The 23,233-nt window shown below is 35.9% G+C and overlaps 1 protein-coding gene across 4 annotated transcripts in view; it reads left to right on the top strand.

Annotated features, from left to right (window-relative positions):
- Window positions 1-21,715, top strand: part of LOC123868798 (suppressor of lurcher protein 1-like) — an 82,809-nt gene extending 61,094 nt beyond the window's left edge. For all 4 annotated transcript variants that reach the window (XM_045911405.1, XM_045911404.1, XM_045911406.1 and 1 more), the window contains 11 exons: window positions 2,212-2,441; window positions 2,760-2,916; window positions 6,258-6,317; window positions 7,187-7,275; window positions 8,542-8,661; window positions 9,520-9,591; window positions 10,522-10,708; window positions 17,846-18,036; window positions 18,606-18,813; window positions 20,111-20,337; window positions 21,584-21,715. In XM_045911405.1, the coding sequence (XP_045767361.1) occupies window positions 2,212-2,441; window positions 2,760-2,916; window positions 6,258-6,317; window positions 7,187-7,275; window positions 8,542-8,661; window positions 9,520-9,591; window positions 10,522-10,708; window positions 17,846-18,036; window positions 18,606-18,813; window positions 20,111-20,337; window positions 21,584-21,654 (1,612 nt within the window). In that variant the 3' untranslated portion in view covers window positions 21,655-21,715. The remainder of the gene's footprint in view (window positions 1-2,211; window positions 2,442-2,759; window positions 2,917-6,257; window positions 6,318-7,186; window positions 7,276-8,541; window positions 8,662-9,519; window positions 9,592-10,521; window positions 10,709-17,845; window positions 18,037-18,605; window positions 18,814-20,110; window positions 20,338-21,583) is intronic.
- Window positions 21,716-23,233: the final 1,518 nt, after the last annotated feature.

Below are 23,233 nucleotides of genomic sequence, written 5' to 3'. Positions count from 1 at the left end.
TTGTAGGTTACGAAAGTTTATTCAAGACTCTTCAACATACCTACTATTTGATAACTATAACCTATAGCTACAGTCTACAGCTGACGAAAGGTTTCGGCTTCCATATTTTACGAATAGTTTTTTTACCTAAGTAATTTTACACATTGTTCATGGAAAATTCATGTAACAAAGCTTCGAAAAAGATATATGGTAGATAGATACGAAAAACGTGCAGTTACCTCTTTTTTAAAATCCAAAATAGGTGTATGGAGTGTGCCAGCACTTTATAGCAAATTATAGTCACACAAGAAGCGAGGCCGAGGCTTTGTGTTCGGAGTTTTTGCGACTTTTATTGCTCAGAAACAGCGGTATCTGTATTCCGGGTTGTTTAATAAAGTGTTCTTTGTCCGGACTTAATTTAACGGTGTCCGGAATTTGTAAGTGAATTTTTTGCGAGCTCGTTTTAAGAGTGAAACTTCGTGCATTGTAATGTTTTATTATTTGGTGTAGCCACGATGTACTTGACTCAATGACACGTTTGCGTTTAAAAGTGTCGTGAGATACGCTAACTTCATTTATAACACCCCCGACAAGTGAAGGTTACAGTAACTAGAAAAGAGCTGAAAACTTTCAAACAGCTGAACCGATTTTATTGGATTGTAGCTAAGAACACTCTCGATCAAGCCACCTTTCAAACAAAAAAAAACTAAATTAAAATCGATTAATTACTTTAGGAGCTACGATGCTACAGACAGATACACAGATACACACGTCAAACTTATAGCACCCCTCTTTTTGGGTCGGGGGTTAAAAATTATTATCGTACAAATTATGGCTCGCCTCAAAGTACTACCTCGAGAGAAAGCTTTTGTGAAAATGAAGTAACTAATAACAGAGTGAAAAGCTTTCGAATGTAGACCCAGATGATAGCACCTACGTTGAATGATTTGCAAAAAAATTGTGCTTACATTTTTTAAAAGCTCTTCTCGACGATAAGTTTGAGTAAATTAATTACCCATCCACCCATTTTTCTATAAATATTCACTTTATTTCTATGAGTCACTTTTTTAATTGAGTTTTTTTACTTTACATTTTTGGGTTCGAGTTATTTACAAGTTTATTATTTCAGAAGCTATAAAGCTCTAACAGCTAATAGACAGACGGAGAACAGACAGGCAAAGTGTAAATTCAGCCAAGTAATCTGAGACCTTGATTCGCTTGGTTTACTTCAAATATAAAGAGGCCAGGGTATTTTCTATACTATTTCTATAGTTATTTCATTTAATCCTTCCTAAGTAAATCTTATACCACCGAAAGCCCTCGAGGATACATAAAGTGTGGGGCCAAAAGTGACGACGGTCATAAAGCCTCTTGCCGTCATACATTTTTAGGGAGTTATTTTTCATGAGGGAGGCATCTTTTAGACAGTGTTTATTTTGGAGAAATAAGGATATACCTATGTCTCGGTTCATTGAAATAAAAGTTTTAGTATTTTAACAGAGATTTTTCTACGGTATTTTTAAAAATTAATCAAAGATTTTTTGTTCTGTACTGGCTGGCTTAAAATATTATAATTGACCACCACAATTTGATGGAAATTGATATTATTACTTTATATTTTAACAATATGCGTTAGACACGACTCGACATTCGCATTCAGTAGTAGGTATAGGTAGGTTAATTACAAGCTCGTTCACATTTCACAAAATTCTTCCTTAATGAGATTCAAGGTAATAGAGAAAACCTAACACAAAAAACGTATCCAGCTATTTGTGGTGTTCGTTGATGAAATGTATAGACAGTCAGTCAGTTTCTTCTGTAATAAATACTAATATTATAAAGAGGAAAGATTTGTTTGTTTGTAATCGACAAACTGCTTACCTACTGAACTGATTTTAATATTCTTTCACAACTTTTTCATAATTAGAAAACTACTTTAGAATCGAATAGAATAGATTTTTATTCAAATAAACCTTTACAAGTGCTTTTGAATCGTCAAGATACTTCTGGTTCGGAATGCCGTTCCTACCGAGAAGAACCAGCAAGAAACTAGGCGGTTGCTCTTTTCATGTATTCAATTTACAATTAATCCAGAAGTAATATAGGCTAATATAATACATATATATGTATGTATGTAATTTTATAGGTTTATTTAGTTTAATCCGAGCAAAGCCGTGCAGATTAGCTAGTAATAAATAAAGGTCGAGAATAAAGTAAATATTTTCTTTACAGTTGCACGCGAGGTGACTACATCAAAGTCTACTCAGAAGGTGGAGTCCACGGTCCTGGGCCGCCCGGGATCAACGAGTACTCTTCCTGGTCCAGGATCCTTTGCGGGAACAGGGCTGATGCTCCTCCAGCGTTATATTCCCATGGACCAGTGATGGTATTAGAGTTGAAAAGTGGAGAGAAACCATCAAACGCGTCGGGTTTCATCGGAACATACAGGTTTATAGATAGGCGTGAGTACTGACTTTCTACAATCATTAATGGTATAAGTAGTTAGTATTCAAGAGAATTCTGGTATCAGATAGTTTAAGAAATTTGCTCTAGTATCGACTTATTTGTGAGTTATAATCGATACTAGAGCTAATTTCTTAAACTGGACCCTTTCAAGTAAAGATTTTTATATAAATCTGTGAGGATGATACTGCCATTGGCGCAATTAAAGTGCCATAAGCCTACTTTGTCGTATAAGTTTACAAATTGCGAAAAACCAAATTAAATTTGAATTTCGCGGATAGACCCATCGCATCCACCTTAACCTAATAAATTTCTAGGTAATTTTGAAACGGACGGTGTGAAGGTTACGGACACGCAGTGTGACTACGTGTTTGCGTCGCAGAGTGACAGACCATCTCATGGCAGGCTCTACAGTCCCCGATACCCTTCCAGCTACCCCAGCAATGTACGCTGCAATTATCATTTTAACGCAAGGTGGGTAGTTTTCATATTAATTCTTAATCCAGGATCCAGAACTAGATGATTCCCATGAGTTCCTCCGCTTGGATTAAGTTTTTCAAAAAGGAACTCTTTTATCTTCCAGTATAAAAATAGCTTATATCTTTTCTAGAGGATGAAAGTTATTTTTGTGCCTTTCAATAAGATCTGTTCAGTTGTTGAACTGTGATATGAAGCAGACAGACTGGCACACTTTCTTTTTTTTTATTAAAATCTTAAATTAACTTGCTGTGTTAGTATGTGGTTAAATCTTGCAAGTAAATTTTCTAGGTCACCCAGACCGATTGATTTGAAATTTGGAACACATAATGTGTATTTTATGAGACAAAAAGTTGACATACGAACTCTTCAACTTCTCAACACAACTCCGTCGTGTTTGAGTTCGTTGGATTCATCTTTACAAATATAATTAGGTGTCCATGGCCTTATGATGGACCCGGGAGGTGGTCATAAGAACTAAGTACTTAGACACCCATCAGATGTAACTCCGTCTTGTGTCTTGACATAGTATTCGTTTCAGTAAGTAGGTACTCGTACATAGCTTAAATAAAAGCTTGCCTATGAAAAGGTTTTGTCAGAGATTTTAAAAGAGCTCTCAGATCTTATACTTGTGCTCATATGAATTATCATTAAATCCATTTACTTAGTAGGTATAATTAACGTTCTCACGTTTCGTCAATTTAGCACTTCTTTTATTAACCCCCGACCCAAAAAGAGGGGTGTTATAAGTTTGACGTGTGTATCTGTGTATCTGTGTGTCTGTGTATCTGTGTATCTGTCTGTGGCATCGTAGCGCCTAAACGAATGAACCGATTTTAATTTACTTTTTTTTTGTTTGAAAGGTGGCTTGATCGAGAGTGTTCTTAGCTATAATCCAAAAAAATTGGTTCAGCCGTTTAAAAGTTATCAGCTATTTTCTAGTTTTCTCGTAGAAAAGAAGGTTAGATAACCCTTAGGTTCATAATATTCAAGTGTCAATTGACAAATGTCAAGCTGTCAAGATGGACGTTGCCTAGATATACATAATTATTTATTTGAAAATGATTTGTCGGGGGTATTGAAAATTTTTAATTTACACTTGTGTAAATGGGGTTACACTTTGACATTCACATTACATTTTTGCGACTAAAAATTCAAAGAGCACGTGGATTTCAGTTTATTTATGTAAATAAACGCAGCGAGGCTCACATTAATTTCCACGTTCATAACATTTGGTTAGAATTATGCCCCGTAGCTAAATTGGATGCATCAGGCGTGCTTAATTATTATAAACCGCGTAAAACAGACGCTATAATTTTGGTAAGCTTGTTTTATGTCTGCGTTAACATAAGAAATTCTTTTGATGGGGTAGTCGCGCAATGTAGGTAATCGCAATATCCCATTCCAATGCCGATCTATCACCCTGTATGTGTCCACTACTGGACAGTCTTTTCAAAAGTGCACCAACAATAATATGGTCCTCCATCTCTTCATCCTTCCGCTTCCCGTCACCTTCTCAGGTCATTGGTTCTGCGGGCTGGAGGTTATGCACTTACTGGTACGTGGTCTCCACTCTGACTTATTGACCCTAAGTTTTGCGACAGATATGACCTGCCCAGTGCCACTTCAGCCTGTTAGGATATGATAAAATATTTATTTTTGTAACATTATGCATGCTACAATATTTATTATTGTAATAATATTTTATTACAATAATAAATATTAAATTTTATGGAAGCAAAGTGGGTAGATAGGATACCTACCTGGTTCGCGCGCAAGAAGTCAAGTCTCAGGACTGGTGATAAGCATGCATTTTTAGGAACTAGTTACAATCAAAGTATGTTTAGATGTGTCATATTTGTTTTGTTAATGTTTGTAACCCAAATAAATAAAATAATAATTTAAATAATGCACAAATAATTCCATAAATTCATAGGTAATTTAATATTAATTTGCCCTCTATCGATAATCGTTAGCTAATAAATAATTGGTATTGGTAAATAAATCTATGAATATGTAAAATAGTTATTTTTATAATATCGTTTTTACAAATCCATATACCTAATATACGATTTATTTATCTAAATAAACATAACGAGGATCGCAATCGGATTAACATATTCACAACATTTGGTCAGAATTATACTCGGTAGCTAAATTGGATGCATCAGCCGAGCTTAATAATTTGTAAATTAGATTTGTTTCTCAACTTAACATTTGAAATACAGACTAATTTTAGTAGTTTTCAGCTACTAAACTAGGTACAGTTAAAAGAAACTCAAATACTAGATAGAAATACTTTAAAAAATACCACCCCCAGCCCCAGACGTTCATATTTTTCAATGAGGCCTTTTATTTCCTACAATTATACCAAACTAGAAATTTTATCTCGTATATTTTTATAGACAAACGAAATGATCAAATTGTTGAAAATTCTTAGGACCCTAATTAATTGTATTATAATCAAACCTCTTCATTAGACTTTCAGCATAATATTGGAAGAAATCTGCTCCGTTTTATATTTGACAAAGGTGACCGCACACAACCGCCAAACCTACAATGCAAAATACCCATTTGTCAGTAAAAACACAGTAGAGCATCTCAACAATATCAAAATGCGGTATTATCAGCATTTCTTGATGCAGTCAATGTTACCAACTTTCGACATTGTCGTCGCACGCATTTTCAGTAACGGAAAAGCTGGTTTTAGGCATCACACCGAAAGAACGTGGATTCGTATGCCACCATTGTCACCATGACAGGTAGTAAAACGACCAGCTGCTCAATAGTGACTGCTTTATTATTTGAATTTCTCAACTACTTACGTGATACAATATTTTAGATGATCCCCGCAGCTTCGCCCACGTGGATTGGTCAGATCCTCTGCAGCATCAGGATTGAGGAGTTGGAATCCAATTTTTTTATGGAACAATATCGCAAAGTTTCTCTATCGATTAAAAAAAATTACGCAAATGGGTGCAGCAATCTCAGAGATATTAGTGCATAGGCACAACTCCTCCATTTTTTAAAGTCGGTTAAAAAAGTAGCCTATTTTACTCCTTGGTTAGGTAATCTTCTACTTGTCTGTGAAAGTCCCGTCAAAATAGGTTTAGCCATTCCGAAGATCAGCCCGTTGAATCAGACAGGCACTTCAATTTTATTTATTAGTAGCATATATAGAGTATAGATTACGTAGGTAATTGCGTATACAACAGCTCCCTTGCGGTTCTAGCGGCTTTTTCGCTTCTCTCATTATTTGACCTATATTGTATAACCTTAACTCAGAACGTTTAGGTTTTACGAATCCATTTTGTATAAATCCTTGTCTTTTGTTACAGAAAACACGAAAGGATCAAATTAGTGTTTGAAGAATCTTATTTACAGAAAGGAGATGAAAGGTACTTTTTGTTTATTTCGTAGAAAGAACTAGCCGATGCGTGCGACTTCGCCCGCGTGGATTTAGGTCTTTCAAAATCCCGTGGGAACTTGTTCGGTTAAGGAAAACTTTACTTTTATAAGTACCTAAGTGAAAAATTCAATATTTAGTCAAGGTTAGTCACAAGTTTTTGTACTAGATTCAGTTAAAATGATGTTGCTTACAGCTTCAAACTCCTATAATAAAAAAAAACTGTTTATTTTGCACTCTCCCGCGATCATTTATTCAACACTCACTACATTACCATATTTACATTTCACTGAAGATCCTTACGCTCGCATTTTCCTTTCGATTGGAAGCTCGGAAGACTGAATTACATCTTTATTTTATTTAGAAATAATAAGGATGGATCAATAATTATAAATTTAAATTATTTAAGGTTTACTTAAATTGACCTTAACTTACTTAAGATAAATAAATCGCAGAGACCTCGAAGACACGCGTTGGTGACGCGATGTGTACGGCGCTTTAAACCTTTTGCATTTAGGTTTCACTTGTAACATTATTAATTCATAGCCAGTTTGCAGTAATAAGGTGTTATGGGCACCTCTTACACATTTCAGCTATAATCTACTGGTTTACATTTTAAATCAGTTAAGGAAAAATAGATTATTTGGTAGGTACCAACCTGTTCACACTTCAGGTTATTCTGATTACTGTTTCAATTTACGGAGCGTGACACAACGTGTTTGCCAATAGCAATAATTTTGTCGTTTTAGGTGATATTTACTACTAAACACCCGATTTTCCGGATGAAATCACTTAGGTACTTTGAAAAATCGGATTTTACTTTACAGGTTTCACAAAGTTAATCCCAAATATTTTTTACAGTTGCCTAAATCGAGCTGACATTATAAAGGTGTTTGATGGACGAATCTCTACGGCGCCGGTCATTGCAATTCTTTGCAATGAAATTGTAGGTGAGAAAATTCAGATAATATCAGAAAAAACGATAGACCTTGGGGTCCCAAGGCGCTAGAATGACGAATTTGCAAACTCTGCACTTTGGACGTATGCTTATCTCTTATTTTATTTAATACTAGCTGATGCCCGCAGCTTCGCCCGCGTGGATTGGTCAGATCCCCTGCAGCATCAGGATTTAGGAGTTCGACTCCAAATTTTTTATGAAACAATGTCGCAAAGTTCTTCTATCGATTAAAAAAGAAATGACGCAAATCGGTTCAGAAATCTCGGAGATTTCGGTGTACATAGGTAGAAAAACACAACTCCCTTTTTAAAAGTCGGTTAAAAAAGTAGCCTATTTTACGCCCTGGTCAATCCTCTACTTGCCTGTGAAAGTCCCGTCAAAATCGGTTCAGCCGTTCCAAAGATTATCCTTTTCAAACAGACAGACAGACAGACAGACAGACAGACAGACAGACAGACAGACAGACAAAAATTTTAAAAACGTGTGATTCAGTTATGGTATCGTTCAAATAACCATATGAGCTTAATATGAGGTAGTTATTTCGAAATTACAGACAGACACTCCAATTTTATTTATTAGTAATATAGATAAAATAACTATAGTAAACTGTACTACGTACTATACTGTACTATATATTTTGACGTATCAGCTTAGTTTTTTTTGTTATATCTTGTCATAAAAGTTATTCATTTTCCGTTTATTATGATGTGAAAAGAAAAGTTTATCGTGTTTTTTTTATTTACATAAATATGTATTCGATGTTTATATTAATTTGCGAATTCAAATATTAATCCAAAATACAGAGTATGTTTATGTTAGGTACCTTTTGTATAATTTTCCTCCTTATTCAATCGCAATACCCGGTTTTGTTGTGAAGTAAATATTTACGTATTCCAAATGTAAATATTGATATAGGTTAGTAGGTAACCCTTTTTCATATCCCTGTGCAAGTTATTTTCAGGACCCCGACCACCTTCGAATAGGTTGTCTTGTTTATTGTTTATAATTGGGTTTATCCACCTTTTTGTTAGGTCCCGCTCAAATTATTTCTAAAAAAATGTTGTTGTAGGTACAACCCTAAAAACCTAAAATAGCCGTATTTTTCTAAAATTTTACGTCACCATAGACTAATATTCGACTTATCGTCGATTCAAAATCAAACCGAGAATTTCCTCACTCTAGTTCACTCTGACTCCATTCAGTAGGTGTGCGTTGTACCTTATTTTTTAAAGTATATCTAATGTTATAAAATTTTTAGGTTACGAAATTTTATCAACGGGACCAGACCTTTTGGTTCAATTCACGTCGAACTCCGATACACCGGGACAGGGGTTTAAAGCAAGTTACCAATTTCTAATGGAGGATAACTCTAGCGCAGGTTTAGTAAGCATTTTCCGTAATGTTACCTTTGTTACTAGGAAAGTACTATGCTTACTCTATCGACGGAAAGAAGTTAGTATAGGGCTCTTCCTGTTACCAACCAATCACAAACATTTTTCAAAAACATTCGAAATTCAATTCGAAAATATAGCTAGTTTCGTTTGTGATTGGATGGCCACTCAAAACAGTTAACGCCCACTGAGTTTGTTGTCTCTATCATCTATATGGGATTACGTAACAGAGAGCGTTCTATACTACAACTACACACGTGTGTATGATAATGCTGGTAATATTGTTATGGAAGAGCGGTTTCTTCTGCCACAGAAGTCGTTTTCCTACTTCTAATAGAAGGCTCCAACCTCTGAAGAGTTAATTTAGACCAAGTTATTTGAATAAACAATTGTTATTTATATAAATAAATTTATATGTACTAACTTATTTCCGTGGATAGAGTATAAGGAAGTATAAAAGCTGAAAATTTGTAATAATGGTTCCGTATATCTCCTGATTTAGGTAACCATTTTTTATCAAGCTCTTTTTCAAAATTTGTAATTTCGTTTACTTTTATACACAAATGTACTACCATTTTTTATTTTTATCCGACAGCGGCAAAGCTCAAAGGAGGGGGGGAGGGGGGGGGGTATGTTTTTGACCTGTATGTATGCATGTCCGTTTCTATGTCCACTCGTAACTACTCAACCGCTTAATCGATTTTGAACATGAAAGAGTACGTCTACATGAAATTCTTACAAAATTAAAATTGCGGATTTTATACGCTTTTATGTGCAGATTGAAAAAGATGCAGTGCAAACTTTTAAATTACTTGTTCCTATAATAATTCAAAATTTGCTTTTAGGTCTCGAAAGTAATAAGAAATCGAGTACAGGAGAAACATCATCTGCTATGGGCCCTGCCGTTAGCGCTGCAAGTAAGTTATTGGTAATTTATTAAGTATCTATCAAAAACTACGATATAAAAAATTCCAAATTGCCTCTGCCAAGGATCGAACTCGGACCCTGCCCGCCCTTCACATAACTGCTGGTCATACTAAGGTCTCATGTAGGGATTTCCACACGCTACGGTCTTGCCCGTCTGAATGTAGCCATATTATGTCATCCTAATGGATGGTCTGCCAATACTGCGCTTTTCAATGAAAATTCACCATTCCAGTACCTTAGGACTTCAAGTTATAATCTGTTCGCTTAGATTCATTCGCTTTTGTGTGCTTAGCACGTGCCACAAATTGTCATTGCGGGTGTACCGACACTATGTTATTGAACAGACTATACCTTTTTTCTGACATATTTTTTGTGGTAGTCATTTTCACTAACCCATTTTACCCTCCACATAACTCGATATAACACTAAGGATACGCTCATAAAATATAATCCGGCGTCTTTAACCGCCCATCCGTTTCAGCGCGGTCCTGCGATCAAGTATTCAGGTGCGATAAGGGCCGGATTGATCTCTTCTTTATACCCTTCTAATGCGGTGCTATTAGTGAAATGACTGACTGACAGTATCAACGCAGCGCCCATTTTGGAAAACAGATAACTCTGGTAAATTGACTGTCTAACGCGGATGTTAATAGTATACAGTTTTCATATCTGTCGCAATTTTTTGCTTTAACTCATACGAGCGAAATTCTGTCTTCAGCTATACAAGCAGATCTGGTTAGCTATCAAGTATACCTTGAATCATTTAAAAAACTGGTCATCCATCTGTATTACTATTAAGTAAAATAGGAGCCTTTCCGAATTACACTACAAAACTTATGGTTGAAAACTTAAACAAAATCTTATATATAGAATAGAGGTATTACCTTAGGTAACGTTAATAAAGTTTAATCCTGTTCCAGCATCATCCTGCGATCAAGTATTCAGGTCCGATAAGAGCCGTAACGGGAAATTGATCTCCCCTTTGTACCCGTCGCCGTACCCTCCCAACACGCAATGTCATTATGACTTTCTGGCGCGAGGGAGGGAGCGCGTGCGATTAGTGTTCGAGGACTTCAGCCTGCAGAGGGTCACGGGCAGCATTATCGAGTGAGTTGTCAACACTTTGTTTTTAAGGTACCAGAAGGGTGCCAACGGGACCCTATTACTAAGTCTTCACTATCTGTCTATCCGTCCGTTCGTCTGTCTGCGGGCTGTATCTTGTGAACCGTAATAGGCAGAGAGTTGAAATATTTACAATATGTATTGCCGCTATAACAACTATAGTAAAAATTTTATAATGGCTACCATGAAAATAAAAAAAAAACCTTAAAATATGAAGAGTTATTTCTTGTATGATGGTAGGTACGGAACCCTTCGTGTACGAATCCGACTCACACTTGACCAATTTTTGTACACGCATGACTTTGTATTTTTTTGTGTAAATTATCTGAATTTTAAAGCCAGTTCTATACTCGTGTGTGAAAAACTTTAAAAGCGAATTTCTTCACTAGATAACTTATAGGTCTTAAACTTGTATGTATCCGAAGAAAGGCCACGGTGCTTGTAACACAAGTTTTCCTTGAATGAAAGATATTCTGGCCTTTTCATTTTTTTTTGTTACCTACGTTTTAAAACCCTTGACATGTAAAAAAGTTCCTCTATCAACTCTGACTAACGAATATCGTCCAAAGGCATTTAAGCTGATGCTCTCTGTACCAGGGCTAAATCTTTGAATATATTATAACCACTACATACCGAATTGAGTCAGTCCCTGAAGCAGAAAATCTATGCATAATCCAATATGATATCTAGATGTACCTACAATACATGTTACATAATGCTTTGATGACCATGATCGATAACAACAGGATTGTGCATTCCTAACTGACCAAGGGAGAGTTAACTAAGAGCTCAGTTTAATACACCTTGCCAAACCCCGATGGTCATATAGTTACCAGCTAGTCATGTCGAAAGTCTAAACATTACGATCAAACTGAGAATAGGAATGGTCTTCCGTCATATTGTCTTAGCTACCAATATATTTTTAACCCCCCAAAAAGAGGGATGTTATAAGTTTGACGTGTGTATCTGTGTATCTGTCTGTGGCATCGTAGCTCCTAAACTAATAAACCGATTTTAAATTAAGTTCTTTGTTTGAAAGGTGGTTTGATCGAGAGTGTTCTTAGGTATAATTCAAGGTCGGAGGTGTTATAAATTTTTAATTTACACTTGTATTTCAAGATTTTTTTAATAGATTTTGTAATAGTTAAATAATTTCAAAAAAAGTTATCTATGCAAATTATTTTCCTTGCAAACCGTACATGTCGAGGTCATTAACGTTCCTAGGTACGTAACTAGATGATGCCCGCGACTTCATTCGCATGGATTTAGTTTTTCAAAAATCGTGAGTAAACTTTTTGATTTTCTAGGACATTATAATATGTAGCCTATGTGTTAATTCAGGATACAAGCTACCTCAATTCCTAATTTCAATCAAATCAGTACAGTCATTGTGGTGCAAAAGTGGAACAAAGATCCAAACTTTCACTAGCTTATAGCCGCAACTTCGTCCGCGTGGACTACACATATTTCAAACCACTGTTTACCCCCTCAGGAGTAGAATTTTCAAAAAAAAAAAACTTTCTTATCAGATGTTTACGTCATAATGGCTATCTGCGTGCACACTGCTAACTTGTGTGTACTCATAAAAAACGTTCAGCACGGTTTTTGTGGTGCAACAATTAACACCAGCTGCGAATGCGATTTATCACTACAGATAATCCATACAACCACACAACCGCATAACCGCATATCGCTAAGTTGTGTCCAAACCCACATGGTCGTGTAACCGCAAAATGAGTTTTACAACAAGTTTAATTTTGGCTCGCAGCATGCAGCTTAGTGGTGAAACGAAAGTCGTTAAAATGCGTTTAGCTGTTTTTGTGTGATGCAAAATTGTTTATGAAGTTCGGTTTTAGGAACTTTTTGCATTTACTGGTTTTTGTTCAAAAATATAGTATTTATGGTTGAATTGCAATTCAAAAGAATTAAACCGAAATTTCTGAGGGCGAGGTACGTCCGGAACCACCAAAACTTTGTCTTGCGAGGCAATATTAACAAAAAATAAGTTTTATAAACATAAGATGACTAAATTGCGGTCATGGTAGCCAAATAATTTCAGTAAAGACTAGTCGATCACTTGGGAGGATTGCATTGCAGTTTTAAATTTAGGTACTAGGCCTTAAATAAGATACTGAGCACGTAAAAATATTTGTTTAATCGAGGTTCTGAATCGATTACAGCTTTTCGATGACATTAAATGCAAACAATAACACGATTTATCTCTCTTAATTTCCTCCTTTGAATGATATAATGTACAATTTCATATAAATTTTGACCAAACAATAAATCCATTGACGCCGTCTGTCGAATGCATTGCGGTGAATCCATTTATTACGGAGTGAGAGGTTGTGGAAAATTTTTACAAGATGCTTGACAAAGTTAAAAAATTTGTTAGGTGGCACTACGCTACCATAATTATTAAACCGTGATACCTTAGGGGTTGAGACGTTCGGCTCCTATTCGAGAAGTCGGAGGTTCGATCCTGGGAACACTCTAACTTTTGGGAACTTATGTGCATTTTGAGCAATGTCACTTGCTAAATGGTAAAGGAAAACATCATGAAGAAACCTGCATGCTTGAGAGTTTCAATGGTGTATGAAGTCTGCCAATCCGCATTTGGCCAGCATTGTAAACTATGGTCAAGCCCTTCTCATTTTGAGACAAGACCCGTGCTCAGTGGAATTACAGCCATGGCAGCCAATTCCAATGACTAGCCAACTATGTTGGAGACATCACAGTTAAAATACACTAACATAATGTGCACTCTTGGTTCTCTAACTCTCATAGTAGGTACGATAAGATAAATGACTGGAGGGAGATCAAGCGCAAGACCAAAAACTGTGTGTCCGAACGGGGGTGTAACATCGTCAACATCCCACCTCTGTGCTACTACTAACAAATTCTTGGCTGAAAACCCCGTACATTAACAGAGAGTGACATTAAATATAGGCTACTTTTATCTCGTTAAATCAAAAAACTCCCACGGGATTTTTAAAACCTAAATCCATCATGCATCAGCCAGTAATAAGTAAAGCGTGAACGACCACGCAGTGTCAGCGATATCCAGTTCGCGTTATTCAGGAACGGTTTATAGTGATGCATGCATTTAAATCTATTTTAATGTGTGATTGGCGTGTACAAAAAATATCTTAGGCCTTTGAACAAACTTCCAGTTTTTATCAAGCACCTCCTCATATTTTCACGCTGTCTCTCGGTGTACATAACTGCCAGCTATGTGCTTACCTCGCTGGATCCGAACACAATTCATTGTTAAACTTGTTCCCGCGGTCAGTCAAACATCATTTACAATTCTACCTACTCGTAGCCTGAATGTTCATCAGATAGAACACGTACCAGTACAATGCATTCGATTGCCTATAGAATGCAGGCAGATTTATCCACAGAATTCTAAATAAGGTATGCCTTTAATACTTACCTGTAATATTGTAATCAATAAGTATTGTAAGCTTTTATGTAAAAAATGCAGCTCTCTTAGCACTGAAGATGTGACAATAATCATGGTAATAATCTCAATTGCTGTGATTGGCTGATTTATCGTATTTATGCTGCAACTGTGTATTTTAGCCAATACGAAATGGTGAGAGAGTACCTATTAGCCACGGAATAGAGTATTAACTACTTATAGGGTATAAGTAGTTAATACTCTATTATATATAAGTTATAGCACTTATAGCTTTCATATTAACTAACACGATGTGTAATTGATGTAGGTATATCTGTCATTTATATGGACTAGGTGATGCCCGTGACTTTGTCCGCGTGGATTTAGGTTTTTAACAATCCCGTGGGAATCTTTTTATTTCGCGGGATAAACTAAGTATATCTATATAAAAATCAAGTCGATGCGTTGCTCAATTGCGGCGTGATTGAAGGACAGACCAACAAACAAGCACACTTTGCATTTAATGTTAGTATAGAATCAAGGAAACCTAAAACTTACATCTGCTAAGTGCTGTGCCCCCTTACCACAACATTTATGTAGTTCGCGATTCCTAAAAGAAATCCCTGACCAATTTGTATTATAATAATTCAATTATTTATGTTATACATTTTCATGTATAACCCGGTATTACCTCATTACTATACAAGAACCGTATCACTACATGGTACCTTGTTAATATTTGACTGACAAAAAAAATTTCAAAAGAAAAATAAAACAGACTTCAAAAACCACAAACACTAAAAAGTAATAAAAAATAATTTTTGTTTAGGTAGCTAAACAAAAATTGTACGTGTAATGTACCTAGGTATGAAATTTTTTTATTTCACAATTTTTAGTGGCCCCACTGTACTATAATATGCTATGCCCAGTTAAAACCCTACTGTTTACTAAGCTATTACACTGATCGCGAGCAATTTGCTCTTGTCCATTGAGGAGTTCTGTTCTCCATCTCCGAAGATATTCATCAGATCTTCACCAAATTTATATGGGACCACCTGCACAGTATACCCTTTCAAAAAAAAATATTTCCAAATCGGTCCAGGGGTCTTTGAGTTATCGGGGAACATACATAAAAAAAAAGATTCCGATGAATTGAGAACCTCCTTCTTTTTTGGAAGTCGGTTAAAAATGCTCCAAGCTCCGTAAAGCTACCTGCCTACTATTACTAGAAAATATTAACAAGCAGTATGAAAGAACACCCTTAGTTTTCCGTTGAGAAGAAAAGTTGTTTTGTATGAAAAGCATTTAGGTATATAGGTTTTAGGTCACGCCATTTTTCACGAAGCTCAAATTAACCATAATGACTACCAACAAAACGTTTGGCCACCCTTTTCAACCAAACAATAAGAGAATAATATTATATTCTCATATTATTTACTCATGAAGGTGGTACGTTAGCTCTTTCTCCCTCTTCTACGAGGGACCGTGCCCCTTTTTTATCCGACTTCCAAAAAGGAGGTTCTTTTTTTTTATAAAAAGAATATTAGCCATTTTAATCATGACTAACATTCCCCTTTCCCCTCCAACTAAGCGTAAAGCTAGTGCTAGGAGTGGGTTACGACAATAATGCAACGGTTACGGGGTTTGAACCGCCGACCTTCAAGATTTCAGTCCGCTCTTATAACCGTTGAGCTATTGAGGTTGTTCTTTATTGCGAGATAGGCTTGCGTTTGAGAACAGTCATGTTTAATAAAAGCAATGATGAATCTTTCCTTCTCAACTCATGATGTTTTCCTTCACCATTAAAGCAAGTGATATTTAATTGCTCAAATCCACATAACTTTGAAAAGTTAAAGGAACTCCTGACCTCCCTAATATGAGGTGGATATTTTAACCATTAGGTTATCACGGACTTTTTATACGTTATAGGTACGTGGCACGGACGCCAAAAGGGCTTTAGCGATTCATATCAGAAACGTTAAACAAACAATGTTCGTACGAGTATATCTTTATGGTAGAAACCATGAAGATATACTCGTACGAACATTGTCATTTATTATGTCCCAGTGTTAGGAGAACCTAACACTGGGACATAATAAATGTATTCACCTTCACGTCAAAGTAGCCATAAAAGTTGTTTTTTTGTGGGAAGCTCTTAAAAGCTTTCAGGTCAAGCCATTTTTCGTGTGGCCAAATTAACCCTAATGACTGCCAACAAAACACTTCTGCCAGCCCTTTTTTTACCCTTTTTCAACACGCCATTCCCGCCTTTTTATTATTGCAATATTACACCGGTTTAAATTAAGCACAATGTTAATGCCAACTTTTCCAAGTAAAATAACGTTGAAACGGTTACGCAGTCACGCAAAAGTACGATAATGTTATTTGTCATACGAATATCAAGTTAATGTTTGTTCAAGTAGTCTTAAGTTGTTGCTTACTAAGGCAGTAGTCACACCGATGATAAGCGATAAAAAAATTGAGCAACTAGAAATGAGCTCTTGGCGAGCAACGAGATGCGAGTTTGTAGTTGAGATAGTGTTGTCGCTGGGCTATGAGCGAGTGTGCGAGTAGGATGAGAAAGTAATCCCCGTCATACGTTAAAAATCCCTGCGCAAACTGCACGAGTATTTTGACCGCCAGGCGAGCATTGCTAAGCGAGTTTTCTATTGATAGCTCTTATTGCTGCGACAAATAATAATAATTAGTGGAGAGAAAGTAATTCTTGTCGGCAGTGTGTACAGCATCAACTATAAATATATTTTATAGTTGATGTAATGTATTGTATAATGTACCAATAAAAGAGTTATTGGTACATTATCATACATCGATAGTATGTTTCTTGAGCAAGAAAATAGATAGCTATTCACTTTCTCCTCAGTGGTGGGACCGTTACTTGTCGCCATACTTATTCCTAAAATCCCATATTATGCCTTTCCAGTACTCGAACAATACTGAAAAAATAATAAATTTTAGGGTCATTTACTCACAAAACTAAGTAGGTAGCAAATAAAATCGAACTGTTATATTCTATTACCTAACTATTAGACCTATAACAAAAACATGGCGTCAAGAAGGCTTTATAAATGACCTCTAATTCTTTCAAGTGGTCCGAACCTTGATATAAAAACCAAGGATACTGAGTTTCTTAGAAATAAACTTATGATCGTTTGCACGTTCACTTGTTTCTCATGGATGTATGGGGAATCGTAAAATTTTTAAAATCTTGAGTGACATTAGCATAATTTTTTTGAACAATATGGCGGCTATATGGTACCATTTCAAATGTGAAATTTTTTACTTTTTAGTTGGTTATTTTTTTTTCATCGTCATTTTTGGCATGACAGTCGTGTTTTTCTAATTTTTTTACCATCTTTGTAACTCTCTACAAATCGGTACCTATCTTGCTTAAGTATCGATTTGTTATGGATGGTATCGTATCACACTAATATTATAAAAGAGAAAGTTTGTATGTGTGTGTGTGTGTGTGTGTGTATGTTTGTTACTCCTTCACGCTAAAACTGCTGGACGGATTGGGCTGAAATTTAGAATGGAGATAGATTATACCCTGGATTAGTACATAGGCTACTTTTCATCCCGAAAAATCAAAGAGTTCCCACGGGAATTTTAAAAAACCTACATCCACGCGAACGAAGTCGCGGGTATAAGCTAGTCTTTATATGTATCAATGGTTACCAAATAAAAAGTTTTTGTTACAGCTGTGAAAGTATGGACTCGCTGGATGTGTTTTTATACGTGGACGGGCGCCTGGAGAAAATGGCCTCATATTGTGGCAATGACGTGCCCAAGCCTATAATGTCGAATGGACCAAAACTATCGATGGACTTCAGGGGCATATACTCGTCTAGATACAGCCGAGGGTTCAAAATATCCTATTATTTTGTTGAAGGCAAGTTTTTTTCAAAAAGTCACATTATAAATTAAGTAGGTACAGACCTATTATAACTACGTTACAGCGCATTCTCACCGTAATTTATCGTTGTATCGTATGCAGAAAAGAGTCGTGGACAGTTAATCATGCCGTCCTATAAGTGAACACCTCTATTCAAATATACAAACCATGACGCTGTGAACTGCATTGTTTATCGTCACGACAGAGTGGGAACGCGCCCTAAAGACCACGCGGCTACACAATATTTTTGAAAACTTACTCGTCTTTAACCTAATTACTTTTACGTGCTTTTACTAAGTATATTTTTCTTTTTTCTTTTATTTCGAAAGGAAAACTTTAGTACCTACTGTTATGATTTAAAACTCAATGAAACGAAAAACTACAAAAAGTTTTTACTCGTCTATTTAAAGAAGGTACGAGTAAAAACTTACTCTATTCACAACATTTCATCAGCTAAAAATTAGATATTACATATTTTTTATTTTATTTTATTGTAGTCAATCTTTATTGATCAGATTTTTCATTTTTTATTTTATTTATTTAATTGTAATTAATATTTTTAATAGATTATGCTATCGCTACGGGGAAGCAGCTTCCGGAATTTCCATGTGCCTTCGTATACAATAGCACGGAGCGTCGTAAGGGTGCGATGACGTCACCAAACCACCCCGGCCTCTACCCGAGGGATACTGAGTGCAATTATTTCTTCTACGCGCGGAAGAACGAACGTGTACACGTTCATTTTACTCATTTTGACGTCGAGGGAGTCGTACCGTAAGCATTCATTCCTCATACAATCCTTCATCTAAGATTCAATCCTCAGATTCATCCTTTATTCAATCCTCAGATTCATTTATGATTCAATCCAAATTCAAAGCAATTTGAATTCAAAAACACAAAAATTTTGGTGGTTAAGAATTTAAGATTATTATGCGGACAAGAAAGTCTTACTCAAAACTGTTTTTTTGCATGGATAGGTATAGGTAAAGGCCTGAGAATAGTGACATGGTTTACTTTTTATCCCGGTCAAAGTCAAAGAGTTTCCCCATGTAGAAGTCGCGGACATAAATTGCGTAATTTTATCCCAATAAGTACCTATATAAAAGGAAAAGGTGATTGTTAGACTGACTGACTGATAACGCACAGCTCAAATTCAAACTACTGGATGGATTGGCTAGCAAATAGCTATTATGACGTAGACATCCGCTAAGAAAGGTTATTTGAAAATTCAACCCCTATGGGGTTAGAGGTCTGAATTTTATGTAGTCCACACGTACGAAGGGCATAAGCTAGTATTAATACAATACTAAGCTCGTAAAAGGAGAAATAGAATAAGTTCGGATAAAGAAACTTAGCTTTACTTATATTTTCTCTATAATGTAGAACCGCAAGCCCCCAATAAGACAGGATTTTCGGACACCCGAGCAAAATAAGGGCGGGTCAACTACTAAAACAACGTGGTCGAAGTCAGGGGATTAAGCCAGTCTCAGATATTCCTCTTACTAATCTCATTTTAATCCTATTTTGTTTACCTTACACGTCCATAATCAGGAATAATGGGATTGAAATTTTTAATTAAATTTTCATTGAACCAACGCAACGTGGTAGGCAGGGGGTAAACAAATTATTCTTCGAGATTAATCTTCCCTTATTATTATGATAAGAGTACCCATTTAATTACTTTGTTTATTTTACAAAAGCTATTAGAAATCCGAGGATAGAGAGAACTTTCAACATCAACGACTTCTACAGTCCAGCTTTTTACGCCGCGATCTTAGAACTGAAAGCTCTCAGATTTCAGCTACGGCAATTTAGGAGTTTTAACTTCTAAATTATAAAGAATTTCTTAATTGAAGCTTTTTCTACAATTTACAATCCGGATATCTTTAAAACAGGAGTGAATAAGCACTTTCTAGGTAAACGCGTCCATCTTAGGCCACATCATCACTTTCCATCAGGTGTGATTGTGGTAAAGCGCTTGCGTATAGTGAATAAAAAAAAATTAATACACTTTTTTAAACGTTTGTTTATAACAATGGCAACTATTCAGTCAATGCATTGATGCCCTTAGATGCGAAGCTGTGTCAGCGAGCGACTACGTGCAGTTCTCAAGTCAGATGATTGATACACGAAGCCGGAGGTACTGCGGGCAGCTGCGCGAACTTCAGCTCGCTTCGGAAGGCAATTTCCTGCGAATCACGTTCCGCTCCAATGACCGCCTCGATGGGACCGGCTTCCGAGCTGAATACATATTTCTGAAGGACACCGAAATGCAAAGGGCTAGGACTGATTCTAGTGGTAAAGATTTTTTGAAAAAGAATAAGTATTAGCCATTTTAGCATTTTTCATTTTTTAATTTTTTAAGGGTGGAACCCTTACCTCAAAAGGAAAAACGGAACCCTTATAGGATCACTTTGTAGTCTGTCTGTCTATCCGCTCGTCCGTCCGTCCGTCCGTCCGTCCGTCGTGTCTGTCAAGAAAACCTATAGGGTACTTTCTGTTGACCTAGAATCATGAAATTTGGCAGATAAGTAGGCCTCATAGCACAATAAAGGAATAAATTCGAAAACCGTGCATCTGTGATTACATAATTAAAAAAAGTTAAAATGTGTTTCAATTTTCAAAGTAAGATAACTATACCAAGTGGAGTATCATATAAAAGGGCTTTACTTTTATATTCTAAAATAGATTTTTATTTATTTTTATGCATATTAGTTTTTGAATTTTTCGTGCGAAATGTCGTAAAAATAACCCGAATACGGAACCCTCGGTGCGCGAGTCTGACTCGCACTTGGCCGGTTTTTCTCCTCATAAGTTACATTATATACTTTTTCGTTGTGTGTGTTCCAGGCTTTGGTATCCTTAAATTATTCACACTTTTAAAGTTACACGTAGTAAAACATTTTATTTGGCGATAGCGAAAATTTAACTGTAGGTATTCATCGAGCGGGAAAATTATTCGTTGAACTCTGTTCACCGTTATGGAAGAAAAATTGGAAACGCGCCAAAGGAAATATTTCATTTAGTCGTTACCTACCTTTTACATTTGGCTGTTTCTAAATTATACATCCATTTAGCATTGTGAGAAAAGCAAATAATATACCTACCCATATTTAAATATTGTACTAGGTTCAACGTTGTTTCGGACGGGTGGGCTTACCCATAAGCCTGAACGCTTTTATTCCATTTTTTTTTTCAATAAATAATGCTGCGTTGGACATAATCCATCGCGCATAATTTTAGAAGCACAAAGTATTTAAGTAGGTATGGCAGAAGCCTTTAAAAACTGACCGAAATTTCTAGAAACTGAGATAGTTATCAAGGTATAGTTCAAATAGCTAGGTAAGATAACTTGAGATTTTGCAGGTAGGTAAGTAGATGTTTTCCATTCTGCAGATCCCCACTTGAAATGATTTTGAGAAATCCCAATGGGATTTCTGAAAAATCTTTTACATCAATTTATATACGAAGAGTTCAAACCTACAACGTACTTATTTACGTATTTTTGTGCTGTATGTAAAATAATTATATGTTTCCCTTTCAGGTACTCCTGCCCACGACTCAGCATGGTTTTGGCGGTTTATCAGTTTACTGCTGATAGCAACAAAGTTATAAGAACCCCGAAACTTCCATATAGTAAAATAATAATGTTGTTAAGAGAAAATAAAAACTATTGTTTCTATATTGTGTAGTTTCTTTTTATTTAAAGTTTATTTATAAAATTTTAGGGCTCGCGCTGAATAAGTAGTGTAGGTAAACACATAAACAAGTGTAAATTAAAAATTTATAACACCCGCGACGAGTGAAGGTTACAGTAACTAGAAAAGAGCTGATAACTTTCAAACGGCTGAACCGATTTTCTTGGATTATAGCTAAGAACACTCTCGGTCAAGCCACCTTTCAAACAAAAAAAAAACTAAATTAAAATCGGTTCATTAGTTTAGGAGCTACGATGCCACAGACAGATACACAGATACACACGTCAAACTTATAACACCCTCTTTTTGGGTCGGGGGTTAAAAATATGAATAAAATATCACATCATGTTTTGAAAATCAGATTGGTCGACTGAACACATTTCCTCTCCGCACTGCTTAAATTGAAACCGAGCCTTTACTAATGTACGTATCACGTCAGCTAACTTGAATATTTACACATGACCTCTGTCCCCTAAGCCTCAACATTTTAACTATACGAACTAAATACTACAAAATTGAAATCACTCGTATAATCTCTGTTTAATCCCACATGAAGCCGCCAAACCGCACGCCTCTCGCCCGCATCGAACTTAACGGTCCGAATTAACCTTTTGACCCCTATAAAAGTACCTTCATCCTTCCTATCCTTGAAAACATATAGGGTTATCATGTTTTGCATACGTTTTCTTGCTAAAGCCTGTTTTATATTCAATTGATAAACGAAGGTACACGTTTTTTATTTATTATTATTATTTTGTGTCTCTAACTCCAAAAACAAAGGAATTTCATCAAACTTCCAACCCCTATTTTACCCCCTTAGGGATAGAATTTCCAAATATCCTTTCTTAACTGACATCTCTAAACTATCTATTTGCTAAATTATAGCTTTATACGTACAATAGTTTTTGAGATATCTACGACAAACGTACCTACACCTTTAATAGAAATTCTATTATCTACTAGAACCCGCTCTAGGACCGCTCATGTGAAAGTTTAATTTCCTGACTTGTTCGATTGAACTTCTTCTTTGTTTAATGGTTAAGTACGTACTCGAACTTGAAAACCTATTATGTAGGTTTACCTTCTACGAGTATCTGAATTTGAAGTTTATGCAATTAAGTTGCTTTAACAGTGAAGGAAAATATTGTGGGGCAACCTGCATACCTGAGAGTTCTACATAATGTTCTCAAAGATGCGTTAAGTTTGCCAAAAAACTGGATTATGGTCTAAACACTTCTCTTTTGTACCTTCTATCTAAAAGTGCATGGAAACTACTAAGTAAAGGGTTCAGTATAGACATGAACTTTTAGTGAAACAATCGCAAACAACTATGGACGCAAAATAAAACACAATATACAGGAAAAATACAAACGAAAAAGAATCACTCATCATTTTTTCCGTTCATTAGTGAAAGTGAAGCCAGAGAAAATTGAAACTCAGAATAATTGAAATGTGACCCCTGGAAGCTGTAACTGATTCCCATTTTCCGTAAGATT

The sequence above is a fragment of the Maniola jurtina genome, chromosome 10, assembly GCF_905333055.1.
Source record: "Maniola jurtina chromosome 10, ilManJurt1.1, whole genome shotgun sequence".
Classification (NCBI taxonomy): Eukaryota; Metazoa; Arthropoda; class Insecta; order Lepidoptera; family Nymphalidae; genus Maniola; species Maniola jurtina.
Note: the sequence above shows the minus strand (reverse complement) of the source record. Positions and strands in the feature narration are given on the sequence as shown.